The following is a 17,232-nucleotide window of genomic DNA, read 5'->3' on the forward strand; positions in this document are numbered from 1 at the left end:
TGGTGGCATCCTTTTCTAAAGATTAATTCTGTGTCCTCTACAGATTAAGGACAATTCAGAAGTGTACAGTGCATTTGTTTATTCATTAAATCATTTATTAATGATTAAATTTAGTAATCATCTTAATTAAATTTATTAATTATTCATTTATTTATTCAAGGAGTGGGAATAACATAAAATGTATTAGATTTAGTATTAATTCCTTAATTCCCTTTCTAAGCCTGCTAACACAGTACTCTTAAATGTTTTCAAAGAAAGAAATTTGATACAGAGAATACTAAGTAGGATATTGTAAGTCATTTAAAAAATTATGTTTAAACCCTGAACTATAAGCTTCTCAAAGGGAAAGTGATTATTTGTTACTGATTCTATATCCCTAGAGCCCATTCAAGTGCTTGTCAATTAACAAGGTTACTGAGTAAAGGAAAATACAAGTGTGAAAACATTTAATGAACGCCCTTACCTAGAACATATCTTTATTTTATACTCTATAAAGTCAATTTCATATGTCATTACTCTATAATTTCATTAAATTTCTTTAAGTAAAAGTTAAAGGTATCTTTTGGAAATAACAAAATAACCTCCAAGGGCATAAATGCTATACTCCTGATTTACTGATTACCAATAGGTCATCGTTACTTAAGACCCAGCAAAAGGAAAGAAATATTAAAGAAATCCCCTTTTATTCATTTTAAGTATGACATAGAATTTGTTTCTAATAGAACATAAGCTATTTGGTAATGAAAACTAATGTAAAACTTATAATATCCCTTTTGGCAATAAAATTTTTTTATGGTAGAGAATACTTACATTCAGTATAGATGAGTATTTCTTAGTAGATTAAAATAGATATGTAACACTATAAGGCATGGATACTAAGAATTCCTTAATTCAATCCTAACTACAAAGGCAAGCATCTTTATTTGTATAAAATACTGCAATTCAAAAGACAGCTTTTATCTTATATGGGTCATTCAAAATTTTCTCATATAGCACAGGTTCCTATCCCAAATTTTATAATACAAGCACTTTATATATATATATATATATATATATATATATATATATATATATTACATGTATAATAAATACTCTGCATTGTACATTTGAAAGATTACTGAAATGGTAAAAATTAAATATAAAATTAAGACACTGTAACAAAAAAGCTAACACTGAAAATAAAATACAGCATGGGAAATGGAGTAAGACATGTGTGTGTTTAAGTAATGGCTCTGACCCTTATAACTCATTTATTAAACAAGTAAGTACCGAGAACCAGTGTCTGCCAGGCACTAAATATATAACTTTGAATAAGAAAGTCTAAGTTCCTGGTCTTCTGGAGACTACATTCTTGTGGAAAGAGGTAGATAAACAAGTGAGCCACGAAACAGATAATTCGCGTGCTACAACAGTGACTAGAGGACGGGGGAGAAAGAGCAGCTTTGATAGTTTCGTCAGAAAAAGACTCTGAGGAAGTAGTATTTGAGGAAAAGGGAGGAACCAAGAAAGGCTCCAAAGTCTATGGCTTGACCTACATTCACTGAGATGGGAGATTAGGGGAGGGACCTATTTGTATGTAAGAAATCAAAGTTACAGTTGATGATTTTATGAAACATTCAACTGAATGTGTTAAATAGTGACAGGAATGGTTGGTGCTCAGAGAAGAGGTCTCAGATGAAAACACAAGCTTACAGGCCACGGAATCTAGATGAAAACCTTTCAGTAGTGGGTGTCATACAGAAAAAGCCAAAGTCCTGAAGTTAGCAGTGTTTAAAGGGGAAAAGGAAGAGGAATACCCAGCACAGAACACTGGAAAGGAACGGAGAAGGGCTCAGTGGATATTCAGAAAAATGGGGTATCTTGAGAGATGAAAGAGGACAGATTTAAAAAGCAGGGCCTTGACATCTGTGCCAAACACTGCTGAGTTAAAGATGAGAAAGGCCCACTGGACCTGGCAATATGAAGATTACTGATTATTTCAACTAGACTGGCGAACCGAAGGGTAGATGGGAGTCTTTTGAGGAATATTACATGAAAGCAGTGAGAAATGAGTAGTAGATAAAACGTGATGTGGAGCCAAAGAGAATTTAACTAGGGGGATTCCAGATTATGATCACGAGCTGGCAGAACTGACCCTGCAGAGGGAAAGAAGGGGGGCACAGAAGAAGTCCTCGAGAAGGCAAGAAGAGATGGAATTCAGAGCAAAACGAACTGACTGGACTTTGGTTTTCTTAATAACAATGTCTTCTTCCCTGTGAAGATTAAATTAGATCAAGAATGTAATAAACAGCAATCCGCATACTGCCTGGCACTCACCAACTGTATTTCAACAACTACCAACACTACTAATCAACGTATCTGATTGTAGACAGATGCGAAACTATTTTAGAGAATAACTTTTCAAATAATACAATTTGAATAAAGATTGAGTCTCTATGGTATTGAAGCCTGTGTTGTTTCTATTCCTTTCCAGTAGTTTAAAACTGGACTGGACAGTTCATGTTCTAGAAACAAACTTTTTTTGAGCAGCTTCACTTAGTTAAGATTTTCTTTTTTAAAGAACAACAAAAACTTCAAAAAAATTAATGCTTGCTTTGTGCAGAAATTTTCTGTGGACTTTCAAATATAGAATTTTGGGAGGGTAATGGACTAATGGTCTGATGCAGATTTAAAGTGGCAGAAAAACAAAGAAACAGACTATAGAACAGCCTTCCCTACCAGATACAGAGGCTAAAATTTTATTTCAGCCTCAATCATTTTTTTTACTTGCAAACTATGATGTTGTGGTTTAAGTACACAGACAGGCTTATTGGAAAACACAATAATTCCAAGAGAACAAACTAAAATTTTAAAGTTCGATATTTCTACACTATATATAACACCTGCTGGAAAGGCCCAAGGCCTTTTAAAATTTTCAAGCCATTGATCTCCTACCCTCCTTTCTTATTGGGGTAACTAACAACTGGCACTCTTCCCAAAGCAGGTCCTCCCTCTGTTTTATCAGATGCAACTTGACGGCCTCCAATTCAGAAATATTCTGAGTTTCAGTATTTTTCATGATTGTTTTTATGACAGTGATCTAAATCAATGAATGGGTACTATGCACTATTGATTTATCCCAACATTTTTACTTTTATGAGAGTAGAAATGCCTTACTCTGTGAAAACAGATGGCTATTGACAGTAACTGTGACTTCAATGGTGAGAAACTAAAGGCAGCTTGCTTTCTTTTATATATAATTTATTCTATAATATATCATACTTATATATTTAAACATGATCTATATAATCATATAATATTAAGAGAGCATATTTATCAATGGTTATAACTTAAAATGGCCTCTAAGCGTGAATTTCTTGAGAGGAAAGTTAAATTTCTGTTGCCACCTACAAAACAAGACAGAAGAAAAGATTAAAGGTGTGAGTGAAATAAAGTTAACAACATATAGTAACTGAGTCAAATAATGCCTCAACTGAGACTTCACTGTAGCCAAAAGAGAAAGTAAAAAAAAAGTAAGATTTAATGTATTTAAGTATGCAGATGTATATATGTAATAAAGTATTAAATTCAGCTGATTGTGATTTTGAATTTCCACTGGTTTATTCAAGAGATATTTATAATATTACTAAGTATGACCCATTTGATTAAGATAGTTCAGTGGATTCTTATAAAAATGTTTTTACTTTAAGAACAGCTCTAATAATAAATTCCATTAAATACTATAGAATCTTCTCTACAATCAAAAGTGAAAAATAATATTCTGACTTATTAAACAAACTCATTAGGTACAAATTTATGTTGAAATGGGACATACAACATAATCAAAGTAGTAACAAATCAGCTTATTTTATCTGAAGAGAAAGGAAGGCTTGGTCTTTCCAAAGCATTGAAGGGGACCTGGTTTGAATCTCAATGGTGGTGTACATGTGCATGCACCCACCTCTTCACTCCTCCTCCTCAATACACGCACACCTTTCTCCCTTCAGTTTATTAACATTCTAAATCTTTCTCCCAGGTTTGGCTTTGCAACTCCTTACTGGATAAAGTAGGTCACTTAAAAAGGAAGAAAGCCCAATAAAATGAATTACAAAGACAAGATTAAATTGATTGCACTGTTTTCATACATTGTAGCTAAAATTTTGCAAATATGCAGTTGGCTGTGGTTTGGCATTTAACAGCAAGCAATCAGTGAGGAGGAGGAAATTTTATTCTCATTAACTGTTGCAGATTTACTGCAGTGAAAAGGGCTATGTAACCCGAGATGTGACAGTACAGAAAGATCAAAGCCATGCACTGGAAACTAAATAAACCCTCTGGCTACTTCCTGCAAGGAAAATTCACTCTGGCAATGTAAAACAGAGCCCAGTTAAAAACTACTCTCCGTTTTATGAGCTGTCATAGCAGCTCAAGTGGTTTGGACCGGCTGAGTTTAGAACATTATATTTCCTTGTTTTTGTCTTAGATACTTCTGTAAGCAGTTTTATAGATTTTTTTTTAACACAATAACCAAAAAATTTTTAAAAAAAGAACTCTTTTGGTTGAAACTGAGAAGGTAACCACTAAACTTATTAAAGCAGGCAGGTCTTCATTTGCACATTCTTTTCTCATTTACTACAGTTTAATATTTTGCTCTTAGATTTATTTGGCAATTATACATATACTTTAATAATTCATCTGCAATCTATACAATTCCTATTCAAAATAAGTGCAAATCAGTTTACAGAACCCATATGGCTCATATATGAAGGGTAAGCTATTTGTAATAGCACATCTGGAAGACTACGGGCAATATGGGAAATATGGGAATTAATTAATATTATATTTAAAAACCTATAGGGTCTAGACTGCATGTTCTTTAAAACAAATAAGAAAAAAATATTTGGTTTAACATTTCTAATATAAGGAATTTTAAACAATTGTTCACAAATACTTAAATCACATTGTTAAATCAATCAAATCACAGATAAGCTACAATAAGTCAACTTTAGATTAGAAAGTATCTCTGAGTTTAGGAGTAAGCTCACTATCACTGAATCCAGATTTATAGGAAATAAGAGATGACATACTGTGTTTTCCTCTCTCTTATTTTTTTGGAGAGGGTGGTGGTGTTTATCAAATTGCTTATAATTTTGTTGTTTTGATTAGAATGTCATTAAGCAAGACTTTATAATGGTAATTACATCCCATTCCTTTAAAAAAAACTTTTTTTTTTTTTAAAAACTAAGAGCATGTCACAAAAGCAGTTGTATCTGCTGATGGACTTTCTACTTTCTTTCCACTTAAATTTACAACTAATTTTTATATAACTCTAGAGTCAACAAAAATGTGATTAATACATATAAAAAATGTATAAACTTTAACACTAGATAATCACTCTTAAAAGGTGGTGATATAATTAACTTCCCAGTCATGACTGCATTAACTCCCATGTCATTTCTTCTAGTACAAAGCTACACCATAATTGATGTGTTAACATTTTTATAGGATGTAGTCATAGTCAGATTACTTTTTTTTAATTTATAGACTCAGTTATGCTGAATTTCATCTAAATAAAAGTCCTAATAAAGTGACAATAAATTTGGGTGTCTTTGGGAGCATCTTTGTACTTTATATACAGCTAACATGTATGCCTCTAAAACTCTGCTCTGCACCAGACTGAAAATTACCAGAAACTTAACGAGGGTAGTTTTGTTGCCAACTTCTCTTGCTTCTAAATTTCCAAAGGCAAGTAAATCACTTAAAATATTTTTCCAAGTCAGGAGTATAATTTCTCTAGGATAAAACATCTTCCCAAGTTTCCAGGATTCTAAGCCTCGAATTTTGGCTTGTATTACAGTAACGTTTACAATTTGCTAATGCTGATGCGTGATAATCTAATAAAATCTGGCCTTAAAAGTTATGGGCCCAATTTACTAATAAAACCTAATTCAATTCTCCTTGGGAAATGCAAATCATTAGTGTCCAAGTAGCAGAACCAAATGTCCTTGCCTTTGTTAAAGGCTAGAAAGAAGCTGTCTCTATGAAATGTCTAAATAAATAAGACAAGTAATACTAATATCTGAGGATTCGTGTATAGGCATAAAACAACAGCATCATGTATCTAAACATTTACATTGGTTAATTGGCTAAATAAATGATTTGCATGAGATATTAACCTTCATAGACTGAGATTATTTTACTCATTTCATCCTCTTTTTTTATGGGACTAGATTATTCTGTGGAGAACCTAATGAACTAAGTACCTAAGACAATTTAATAGTAGTGAATTAATCAGTTAATGTGTTAATACATTTTTAACAACTTGCCTCCGAGCAATCTGAAGCACCAATTTGTAATAAACAACGTCATATGAATTAAAGCAGGTAAACAATGTCATGCTGTATAACAAAGACTACATATCTTACTCTGCATTTTAGTAACATTTACTCTAAGATATGCTAAAGCACAGTTCACTGTCAGACTAATAAATCTGCTTGCCTTTTGGAGGTCATAATGGTGTAACAGTAAAGGCTTCCTTATTAGCTATCTGGTTTTGGACTAGTTCCTTAAAAATCTCTAAGTCTTCCTTTCTACATTTGTTAAACTAGGGATGATGCTACTCTTTCCCTCACACACTACTGACAATTAAATGAAATACACGAGGATGTAAATGCTAACCAAATTCAAGTTATTAGTCTTTGTATACTTTGACTTAGGCCAAAAAAGGCAAAACAAAAACAAAAAACCTTAAACATTTATTTCTTGAAACTTTTACAAGGTTCCTCCTATGACATTCCATCTTCTGAAGTAAAAAACAACTGGCAGAATTGCTATGAGAGTATTTAGAAAGAAAAATACAATTTAATGTAAGAATTGTTATAGCAAGAGTCTCACAGTGTAAAAATAACTTCTTGCATTGGTTTAATTTTCTCATCAGAACTGTGTTAATCTCCTGTTTTCACCATACCACAAGTTAAAAGTAAAATTTCATTACCTTAGATAAAATTTTACCTGTCACATGGTATTATTTCTTATAAGTGGTTCTATTGATCTTTAAAAATTTCACCATATATATTTTTTAAGATTTTATTTATTTGACAGAGATCACAAGTAGGCAGAGAGGCAGGCAGAGAGAGACGGGGAAGCAGGCTCCCCACTGAGCAGAGAGCCCGATGATGTGGGGCTCGATCCCAGGACCCTGGGATCATGACCTGAGCTGAAGGCAGAGGCTTTAACCCACTGAGCCACCCAGGCACCCCTCACCATGTATTTCTGATTTGTTAATATTGATGAAGGGAGGGAGAATTTAGAATTATTATTATTATATTATAATTATAGCACTAACTACTAGGCTTGAAATACATGTTTACATATATTAAGAACAATGCTATTTGGATAACAATACAATTATAATAAAAATTTGCACAGATCTAGGTATTTTTAGACCAAATCATATACCCCGAAACAGAGCAACTTTTCAAAGTAAATAGAATATTATTGGTTACCCAACTCCATCAGCTTCTATACAGAAGTTCTACTCTAAGTGTTTTAATCATGACTTCACAAAATTGCATTTAAACTAAGAAGTAACTCTTGCAAATAACCCAAACTAGATACAGCCAAGAATAAATATTAGGGACCTATGCAAATGTGTATGCCAAGAATAGAGAGTCAATAAGATATACAATTGTGCCTTGCATATATAAAGCATCCAGTAAGTTTTTGTCTTTTAATATTATACATTCTTTAGTAATAGGCTTATCTTAAAATGAAAATATGTTTACATATTAAGATTAAATCAACGAATCTCTTGTCATAATGTTTTAATACATGCAAATGAATATAAATGGAATGACCAAATACTCCAAATATACTGCCGACTTTCACTACTAGAAATCAGAGATGTGGCAGTGCTATATTCACTTTGTTCTATCAAAACATTATGGGTGAATAACATTTTTTTAAAGAATTTTCAAAAAGGAAAAACCAAATTAAAAGATCTCTGTGATCAGTTCTTTAAAAAGTGGAGAGTTTAATGTAAAGTGATTACCTACTGTTAAATATATTTATTTTTACCTATTTTGGCCTTCATATTTATGTTCTTAAATCAGAACACTGGTGTAATATAATCTGAAAAAAATCATGTGGCACAAAAGCAGGTGCTAAAAATAACATGTACTGGGACGCCTGGGTGGCTCAGTGAGTTAAGCCGCTGCCTTCGGCTCAGGTCATGGTCCTGGGGTCCTGGGGTCCTAGGATCAAGTCCCGCATTGGGCTCCTTGCTTGGCAGGGAGCCTGCTTCCTCCTCTCTCTCTCTGCCTGCCTCTCTGCCTGCTTGTGTGTACTCTCTCTCTGACAAATAAATAAAATCTTAAAAAAAAAAAATAACATTTACTCCACAATTAGATAAGGGTACACTACATTTACTACACTCAGTGACATACACTTTGGCACATGACCACTTATTTTTTAATAGTTTACCTATCTAGTATTATGTCTAATAACTTCATTAAGGATAAGTCATTAGAAATGAAATTACAGAGCTATAGGAAGGGAACAAGGTAAGGATCTTGTTTTCTATTACCAAATACATTCCACAAAGATTTTACCCATTTAAATTCCCACAGAGGTATATCAGAGTACTTCTTTGCTCCTAGGGTGGGTATTAGTATTAAAGAAATTTTGGCAATTGATAGGTGCAAATGGAATCCGGCTGCTTTATTTTGCAACCACCATGTCTGAAAAAAATAACTAAAGCTGGGAGTTTTTTAAAAAGGCTTCTCATGAATTTTCTCCTCTTGGAAAAATCGATAGGAAAATAAATAAATAAATAACTATGATAATTTTTTTAAAGATCTTATTTATTTATTTGACACAGAGAGAGAGATGGCAAGTAGGCAGAGAGGCAGGCAGAGAGAGAGGGGGGAGCAGGGTCCCTGCTGAGCAGAGAGCCCGATGCAGGCCGATCCCAGGACCCCAAGATTATGACCTGAGCCGAAGGCAGAGGATTAACCCACTGAGCCACCCAGGTGCGCCTATAATAATTTTTTGATAAAAGTTTAATAGCACACTAAATACAGCAGTATTTTAGTGAATGACTATCTGTAAAGGATTTCATAAGTAATACCATACCAATTCATACCAATTCATACGTTCTTAAAATGCTGCTGAACAAATGGCTGGTCTCAATGTCATTTAAAGGAACTATTTCTAGGAAGTTCTTTTCATTTTTTTTTTGATCCTTCCATATAATTTCTGTACTACTTACTCAGTAAGGAAGGTCACTAAAACTTTATTAGAATAGAAGAGTATGGGTTATCAATTAAAATTGATACAGAACTTATCAAAGAGGGGATTTTATAGGCATATGTACATTTCTCTCAATATAAAAGAACTGCTTGACTTGCCAAATTAAGAGTTGTAAGAAAGACAATAATTTGATTTCTCCTTTGAATAACTGCTTTGAAATAGTCTCATAACATACAGTTCTAAGAATAATATGTAGTTCTGTAAACATTACACAATGGCATCTAGACAGAGTATGTAATTTGGGGGTTACTTTTTTCAAATGAAAAAACTGACTAAATAGCTGAATATAACTAAAGTGGCCTGAAAGCTAAAGAAATAAGTCTAATTTTGACATGTAGAATCCTTGTCTCAGGAAAAATTACACATTTAAAAATTTGGATAAAAGATTTTCTTTATATATTAATCTGTCAGTTCTACTCAGGATGATTTTAAAAAGTGTTACTACCATTTCAACTGTGATTTAAATGTTTGAAAAAATAAATTAGAAAGAATGGACTAAAAAGTGTGTATATATAATGTATACAATGGACAGAATAGTTAATGTCAAAGTATTCTCAGGAAGGGAAAGAAAGAGGAAAGCTATCTAAAACACAGAAAACGAAAGTGTAAGAATCAGATGGCTCAGATAATGCAAACATCTATTTCATCTTTGACTCCAATGAAATGGTGAGTAAATGACATCACTGTGCCAACCACAAAGAACTACTCCAGGCCCTCTGAAAAATATTTTTCAAAGCCCCAAGGAAACCTAAGCAGTCTCTGCAATTTTTTTCCCAGTTTATGAAAATTGGATTCCTATAAAAGAAAAATGGACCATTTTTACTGCAACAAAAACTGATTTGTAAAAGCTGGAAGCAGTTTAAAAATACTCAACATGAGGTTCTTGTTAGTCTTGAAAAGTAAGAGTTATAATAAAAAAACGGTCCAAAAATATGGTGCGGATATATTGTATATAAGAGGAAAAAAAGTGAGTCCTACTCCTATTATTTTTAATTAGCTTTAATAGTAAGTTCCACTTTACTTTCTAACACCAATTCAGATTTGGGGGGGGGGTTGGTGGGGAGGAGATTTACATCTAACCCTCTGGGATTGGCAACTCTATAGCTAATGCCTTGGAGCCCCAATGTATTTTGCATCACCTCTAAATGTCGGGAAATTCTGGCGCCAAGAGGTTCAAACTGATAGTGACACATGTCTAAAACCAGGATTTGCTGTCCAACTGCCAGTATCTATTTTATCAAACATCCAGTCTCCCCTGCAGAATAGGATAGATGAGTTTAACAATTTTCACTATTTCCAATTAAACTGCCTTGGTTTATTGCAAAAGTGTAGGTATTCAGATTAAGAAGGATTCCCTGACTTAGATTTTTAAGAAAAAAATACCAATTTACGTGGTTTAAGCAATTCTCTAAATTTGGCTTAGTGTCCCCATTTTAACAGATTTGTCCTATTACTAAACTTTGTCATTTTAGGAATAAAGTGAAGAATTTTTCTTTGACCAATTAAAAAAACCTCTCTAATCATACAAATTAGAATTTATTTTTTACTTTTCAGGAACGTGGGATCATCTACTTTACATGAATCCACTGGAACTAATATGTTAAAAAACCACAAGGATAGAGAAGCCGTGAGTACCGGCTGGAGAGCACGCCACTTGGCACTGTCATATCATTTCACATTCTCAAATCACTAAAAACAATGGTAAAGATAAAAATTCACATTTATACATTAATTTTTAAAACATTTTTAACTTGACAGTGCTTATTTATCAAAGACATATGATAAAGAACAGGGAAAAATTTTTAAGTTATCTGGACAACTTCCCTGATTTAAAGGAAAAAAACCCTCAAAATAGGTAACATTTCCACTTTTTACAAGTATTTAAAGAACAGTGTTTTCAATATTCAGAATTCAATCAAGACATTATACTTAGAAATTTCATAGTTAACTCCAATTTTTCATGCTGCCCACGAAGTCTGCATATTCTCATCTTTCCAAAGGAGATGAAGAACAAGAGTCCAATACCCTCTGTTCACATTTCTCAAAAAATACTCCTATTTTGTTTAAAATATTCCTATTCTGTTAAAGTAAACAGTTTCAAAAGTAGTATTTTAAGGCAATGTTATTTGGTCTAATTGGCTTTAAATTTACCTATTGGATATCAGAAGCTAAAAGGTAGCCATTAGATTAAAATTTCACATCTGGGACAGTATGCAGCAAAATGATTATGCCAAATATGTGAATAATTATGTAGCAATTTAAAATACTTAAATCTTTGCAGAATTAAAAAGTAAGCCAGAGTTAAGATCCATGGTTTGTTACTATCAAAGAAGAGCACAGAAATCCTATTAAAAGAGAATCCTAACTAACCAAAAATGACTGAATAAAAGAAAGAGTAAATGATTCCAGAGTAGGTCAATAAAACAAAATGTAGCAAAAAGCAACCATGAGTCTTTGGCTATACTGTATACTTTCTCTGTGTCTCTGCTGATACAATTTACAGTCCCTTGTTATTTGATCTGTTACCTACAAAAAACTGAGGAAATTCATTGTAAATTATTTCTTCTGGAAATAAAAAGAGAAAATGATACAGTTATGTGATTTAAGGCCTGAAAAATTACAAAAGACAAGAGATGAAAGACAAAACTTTCTCAGGGGAAGTTTTTTTTTTTTACAGGTCAAACAATTCTCAAATCAAAATGATTATAATAAGTATTTCACTCCTTTGAGTTGACAAAATAGTATACAGTATGTTTTGTGGCTAATCCTTTAAGCCAAACATTACTGTGATGTATCTTTTATGATGTAAAAGAAGCTACTGAAATACTTTTTTCCTTGCGAAGCAACTGAAAGTACAAGGTAAGAGGCTTTCCCAAAGTCTTTTTTTAAAAAAAGTTATTAACAGAACTGGGGAATAAAATCCTGAAACCTTTGGACACAATGTATAATTTACATTTTACTGGCTACCTGTATTTCTTAAAACACTTTTATTGTTTTATAAAATGACCATTTTTGAAAACCAGAAATGAAACTTTGCTGAATTGAGCTCATAAGTCCACTGCTTTGAATATTCAATTTTAATGAAAGTGTTCAGGTTCTTAGTCATGTAATTATATTAAAAAATGAAGGCAAGTCTTTCTGAAATTAGTAATGCATGATTAGTATCAGTCTGCTCTCTTTAGATTGGCAAGATCTGCAGGAGATACCAAAATAATGTTTTTGTTCACAGTGAAACATAAATGGCACAATAATTGATCTTGTAATGCTCTCAGCAAAAATTTCAATATAAATAATTAGGATTATACACCCAAATCATTTCTTCCTTTTCTAATTATGTTTCAGAAAACATTTTTACAGTGCATTGTCACATGATGGAGTATAGTAGTTACAATGATTAAACAGAGCCTCTACTTAAATAATTATAGCTAATATAGACAGAAACATCAGAAGCAATCAAAAGCCATATGCTTTCTGATATTTAACCATGTTTAACTTTTATGTCCCGAGGCAAGGAGTTTCTTACCCTGACAATCCAGTACACCAATGAAACTATTTCCGAAGTGTTATTATTTATTTAAAGTCCACTAAAGAATCCTGAGTCCACTAAAGAATACGGAACTATATATGAGGTTATACTGCATTTCTTGTACTACTCCTACGTTTTCAACATGCTTTTAAACTTTGGGTCACAACCATCAACGAACTCTGAAATTGGCAGGCTGCAATCTGTATTTCAAAGATGAAACAGAATAGAATAAAACAATATATATTTGTGCATTACAGGTAATAAGAATAATTACCATTTAACAAATTTTCTGTTTTACTTATATGTATAGATCTGTATGTATATAAACAAATACATAAACATATATATAGCATATCTTTGTGCTTGCACTAGGTTGCAATATGAAACGTATTGCTTTATGTGAGCTGTGATTAAAAAAAAAAAAGACAGAAACACTTAAAAGGCCACTACTGTATGCAATGTTTCCTTCCAAATTAGGCATCATTTTATATTAGAAAGAACCTAAGCTTTGGGGACATACAGACCGGAGTTCAAACTTTTTTTTTTTTTTTTTTTAGCATAATTTTATTTTATTGTAATTTTTAAAAATTTTTAAAATTTATTTTCAGCGTAACAGTATTCATTGTTTTTGCACCACACCCAGTGCTCCATGCAATCCGTGCCCTCTCCAATACCCACCACCTGGATCCCCCAACCTCCCACCCCCCGCCCCTTCAAAACCCTCAGATTGTTTTTCAGAGTCCATAGTCTCTCATGGTTCACCTCCCCTTCCAATTTCCCCCAACTCCCTTCTCCTCTCTTCTCTCCCACCCTATTCATGTGAGTTGGTTATTTAAATTTAAATTGTTAGAGACTTGAGTTCTTCATTTGTAAAATGGCTGCAATAATACTTGCTTTAAAACACTGCTGTGCAGGTGGCAATAAATGAAGAATATTCATAAAACAGACTATGCATGACAGATGATCAATACTGTTTACAATAATTATTGGATTAAAATGGCTTATTATAAGTGATCATTAAGAATTATAACATATTGGTCACAATTTTTTTTAAAGAAAAAAATAGTCTGAAGGGCAACTAGTCTCCACCCATTCACTGAACCAGTGTAATGCGAAATTTCAACAGTCAGATTACATCAAAAATATTACACCTCTAAGAGTGATATGAAGAGGAAAATACTGTGCACACTTTCTGATAAAATTTTAAAAATCTATGACACCAGTAGTGGAGTGGAATATCTGCTGGGAGAAACATCATAATTGTAGAATGAGGCTGGCATGCCATATTTTTTTTTCCTTTAAATATTTTATTTGAATCCCACGCAGGGAAGAATAGTCTCCAATTGAATCAAAGTGTCAACTTTTAAAAACGGTGATATCTGAGTAATTATTAAAATACATGTATTGTCTTCTTATATTTTACTGGCTTTGGAAAGCACTTAGGAAACAATGTGAGTTCATTAATTTGGCAAAAGAACTGTCTATTTCAATGGACAGCCTGTATTTTCCAAAGTGATGAAGCATTTTTTTTTTCAGATCTGCAATCTTCATTTTTTAAATATAAAAAATGTGACTTCATAAGTAATTTAATATCAAACAAGCATGTTCTTGAAAATGTTGAGGATTTTTTTTTCCTCTTTAATGAAAACAGAAATGGGGGAGTGAAGAGAATTCTAATTTTTCAAAAACAAGGGAAACACCATATATTAGATTTTTCTTGGAAGACTATTTACCTGCCAGGAAATGAATGCTGCCCAACTACATCTCCATTTTGAAGGTGATAATCATTGAAGAAGTCTGGACTTATGGCTCCTTCAGAGGCAATTAATCCATCTAGAAAGAAGGAAAATTGGTAACTAGTGAAACTTATTGGTAGGGAATAAGAAGGAAATAATGCTAAGAAGCAACACAACAGAAAATAATCTGTATATTTAATCTGGAAAGAGAAATGTTAGCATGACATGCTACTCTCTCTGGGACCAAGATAAGACAATACACACTTAAGCCTTCACAACAACGCAGCAAAACAACGGAACGCTTATCAAGCACCTACTATGTGGTAGCACTACACTAGCGCGGAGATAAATAAGACAATCTCTGCCTCCAAGGGACTTACGGTCTTGTATAAAAACAGAGAAAAGATAAGGGGTGAGGTGAAGTAGTATGTGATAGTAAGGATGGTCCCCGCTAAGAAACCAGGATGCACAAAGACAACGAGACAGTAAACAGCATGGCGTGAGTAATTTCACACCCAGACAGCTTCATTTGTGTAGCATAATTAAGAAATTAGGTATTTCAAGTGAGTTAATTTCTAAGTAAGCACTGCTCGACATTTTCAGTGCCAACCTTAAAACACACACGCAAACTTGGGTTAGAAATGTTTGTAAGTATATTTTATATTCTCTGTGTTTTTAAAAAGTATAATGAACATAATATATTACTCCTTGATGATTTAATCTTCATTATAAGTTTCAATTACTTTTTGGTCATGCCCTGAGTTATTAGATTTATTGGACTACCTATGCTAATTTGCTCTACACCACTATGCTTTTGAGAAGTTCTTTTTCTTTGTTTATAAAGTACTCCTTTTTCTTTATCTAAGTCTTCATTATTGCTTCCTGCTTATTTTAGAATGATACTACTTTCTTATTTACTCTAATCTAAGAAACCAGATAACCTATTATTGATAGAATTATGAATCAGTTAAGAATAAGAAAAGAATTTGAGGCAAAAAGCTCTAAGTGATGGTTTCTGGGCTGACCGAGGCATAAAAGAAATGTATTTCCGTATGTGGCTTTTGTAATAATTACTTGGAAAGCTGGCAGGCCTTTCGAAGTTTCCTTTTCTGAAAGTATTCTGGGTTGTTAAGTGACCTATAGATAAGTGTGGGCGAGGTCATACAACATTGTTTATAAAGTTGGCACAGGAAGCAAATTATTTAGTCACCAGATGGTCATTTACATCTACCACATGCATAAAATACTCTGTTAGGTTCTAGGGGAACTACAAAAAGTCCCAATACATAATTTCTGTTTTCAAGAATTTTAGATTAAGTGAAACATAAGGCAAACACTTAAGATGCAATAAAATAATACATTTATTTAATAAATGACATACAGCAGGAATGGATATAAGTAATGAATGAGTGCTGCAGGCAGAGGAAGGTGTAAAGAGATTGCTGTGCTCTGGAGGGGTTAGAAAATCTTACTTGGGGAGGAGGAAGGCAGAGGCATAACTGATTTGAGTCTTGAAAGACTGGTAGCAATTAATGACAAAATCTATTTGAGGAGCAAAGTTATGCAAATCAAGTGAATGATAAAATTAAGTAATAGTGTTGGCAAGTGACTAAGTAAGGTGATTTGTATTTCCGAACGACCCCTGTACCACTTTTTTGTTACATATTGTATACTAAAGATTTGTATTATTATATAATTGTTGAATTGCTAATGAGTATCTTTGGTATTTCTCTAATTACTTTAGTAAATTTTAAATATTTAAGAGGTAGCTTAAAAGTATCTAATATTTAGTCCAGTTTCCATGTTCTCAAAAAGTTAATAAATCAAAAGACCAGCTAAACAAAAAAGGTTACAAAAAATGAAATTATGGGAAATGCCAAGACACAATAGATTGAGTTAAGCAGTTGGAATAATATTTTACATGGATTGAAGACTTCTTACAGGAGTGCGGCTAAAATTAACAAGGTTAAGACCAAAAAAATCAGTAAGCTCCTCTGTTAAATTAAAACCAAATAATTACAGGTCAAGTTTTAAGGAATCTGTGAATTTCAGAGGAACACAACTAAGTAACGTGCCAAAATAAAATATTTATCACACTTTGAAAGTGAATACAAAAGATATTCAGCACGCTAGTAGTATAGAAGATTCTGATACCCAGAAAATAAATACACCAAATAAAAAGACACATGAATTGTATTTTAAAATAACCTAATGAAGTAAACCAGATTAAGAAGAAATTAAATGAAAAACTGTTGCCAATTTCTCAACATCTTCATTTTGATTTGGAGCTCTCATTGTCTTCAAAGGGAAAAATGAGTAGCAAAAGGATAAAGGAAATACAGAGAACTACAAACTAGAAGCTCATCAAATAGAGATCAAACTAAAAATGTCGAAGTTTAAAGATTCAGCCAGCAATTTTATAAACCTAGAGTACAATTAGGATAATATAATAAACCTGACATAATGTAAGTAAGAAAAAGTAAATTTATACTTCTGAAATTAATTTTTAATAATCTGAGAGCACAGCAATTCATCCAGTAAATTATAGCTTACACTGTGTCCTTTATAATGTCTTGACAAAATTTAGGCAGCTCTGCTGTATGGGCAATCTTCCTTTACTAGAATGGGGAATAAAAGTGAAATTACATCTTAGATAAAATCCTTGACTCAAATGCCTTGACT

At 32.7% G+C, this 17,232-nt stretch overlaps 1 protein-coding gene across 1 annotated transcript in view; it reads right to left on the bottom strand.

The window, feature by feature from the left end:
- LOC111150717 (kinesin associated protein 3) overlaps positions 1-17,232 on the bottom strand; it is a 166,606-nt gene that overhangs the window by 14,845 nt on the left and 134,529 nt on the right. Inside the window, exon 19 of the mRNA XM_022508269.1 lies at positions 14,548-14,647. Within this exon, the coding sequence (XP_022363977.1) occupies positions 14,548-14,647 (100 nt within the window). The remainder of the gene's footprint in view (positions 1-14,547; positions 14,648-17,232) is intronic.

The sequence above is a fragment of the Enhydra lutris genome, unplaced genomic scaffold (assembly GCF_002288905.1).
Source record: "Enhydra lutris kenyoni isolate GAN:26980312 unplaced genomic scaffold, ASM228890v2 scaffoldscaffold24, whole genome shotgun sequence".
NCBI classification, from domain to species: domain Eukaryota; kingdom Metazoa; phylum Chordata; class Mammalia; order Carnivora; family Mustelidae; genus Enhydra; species Enhydra lutris.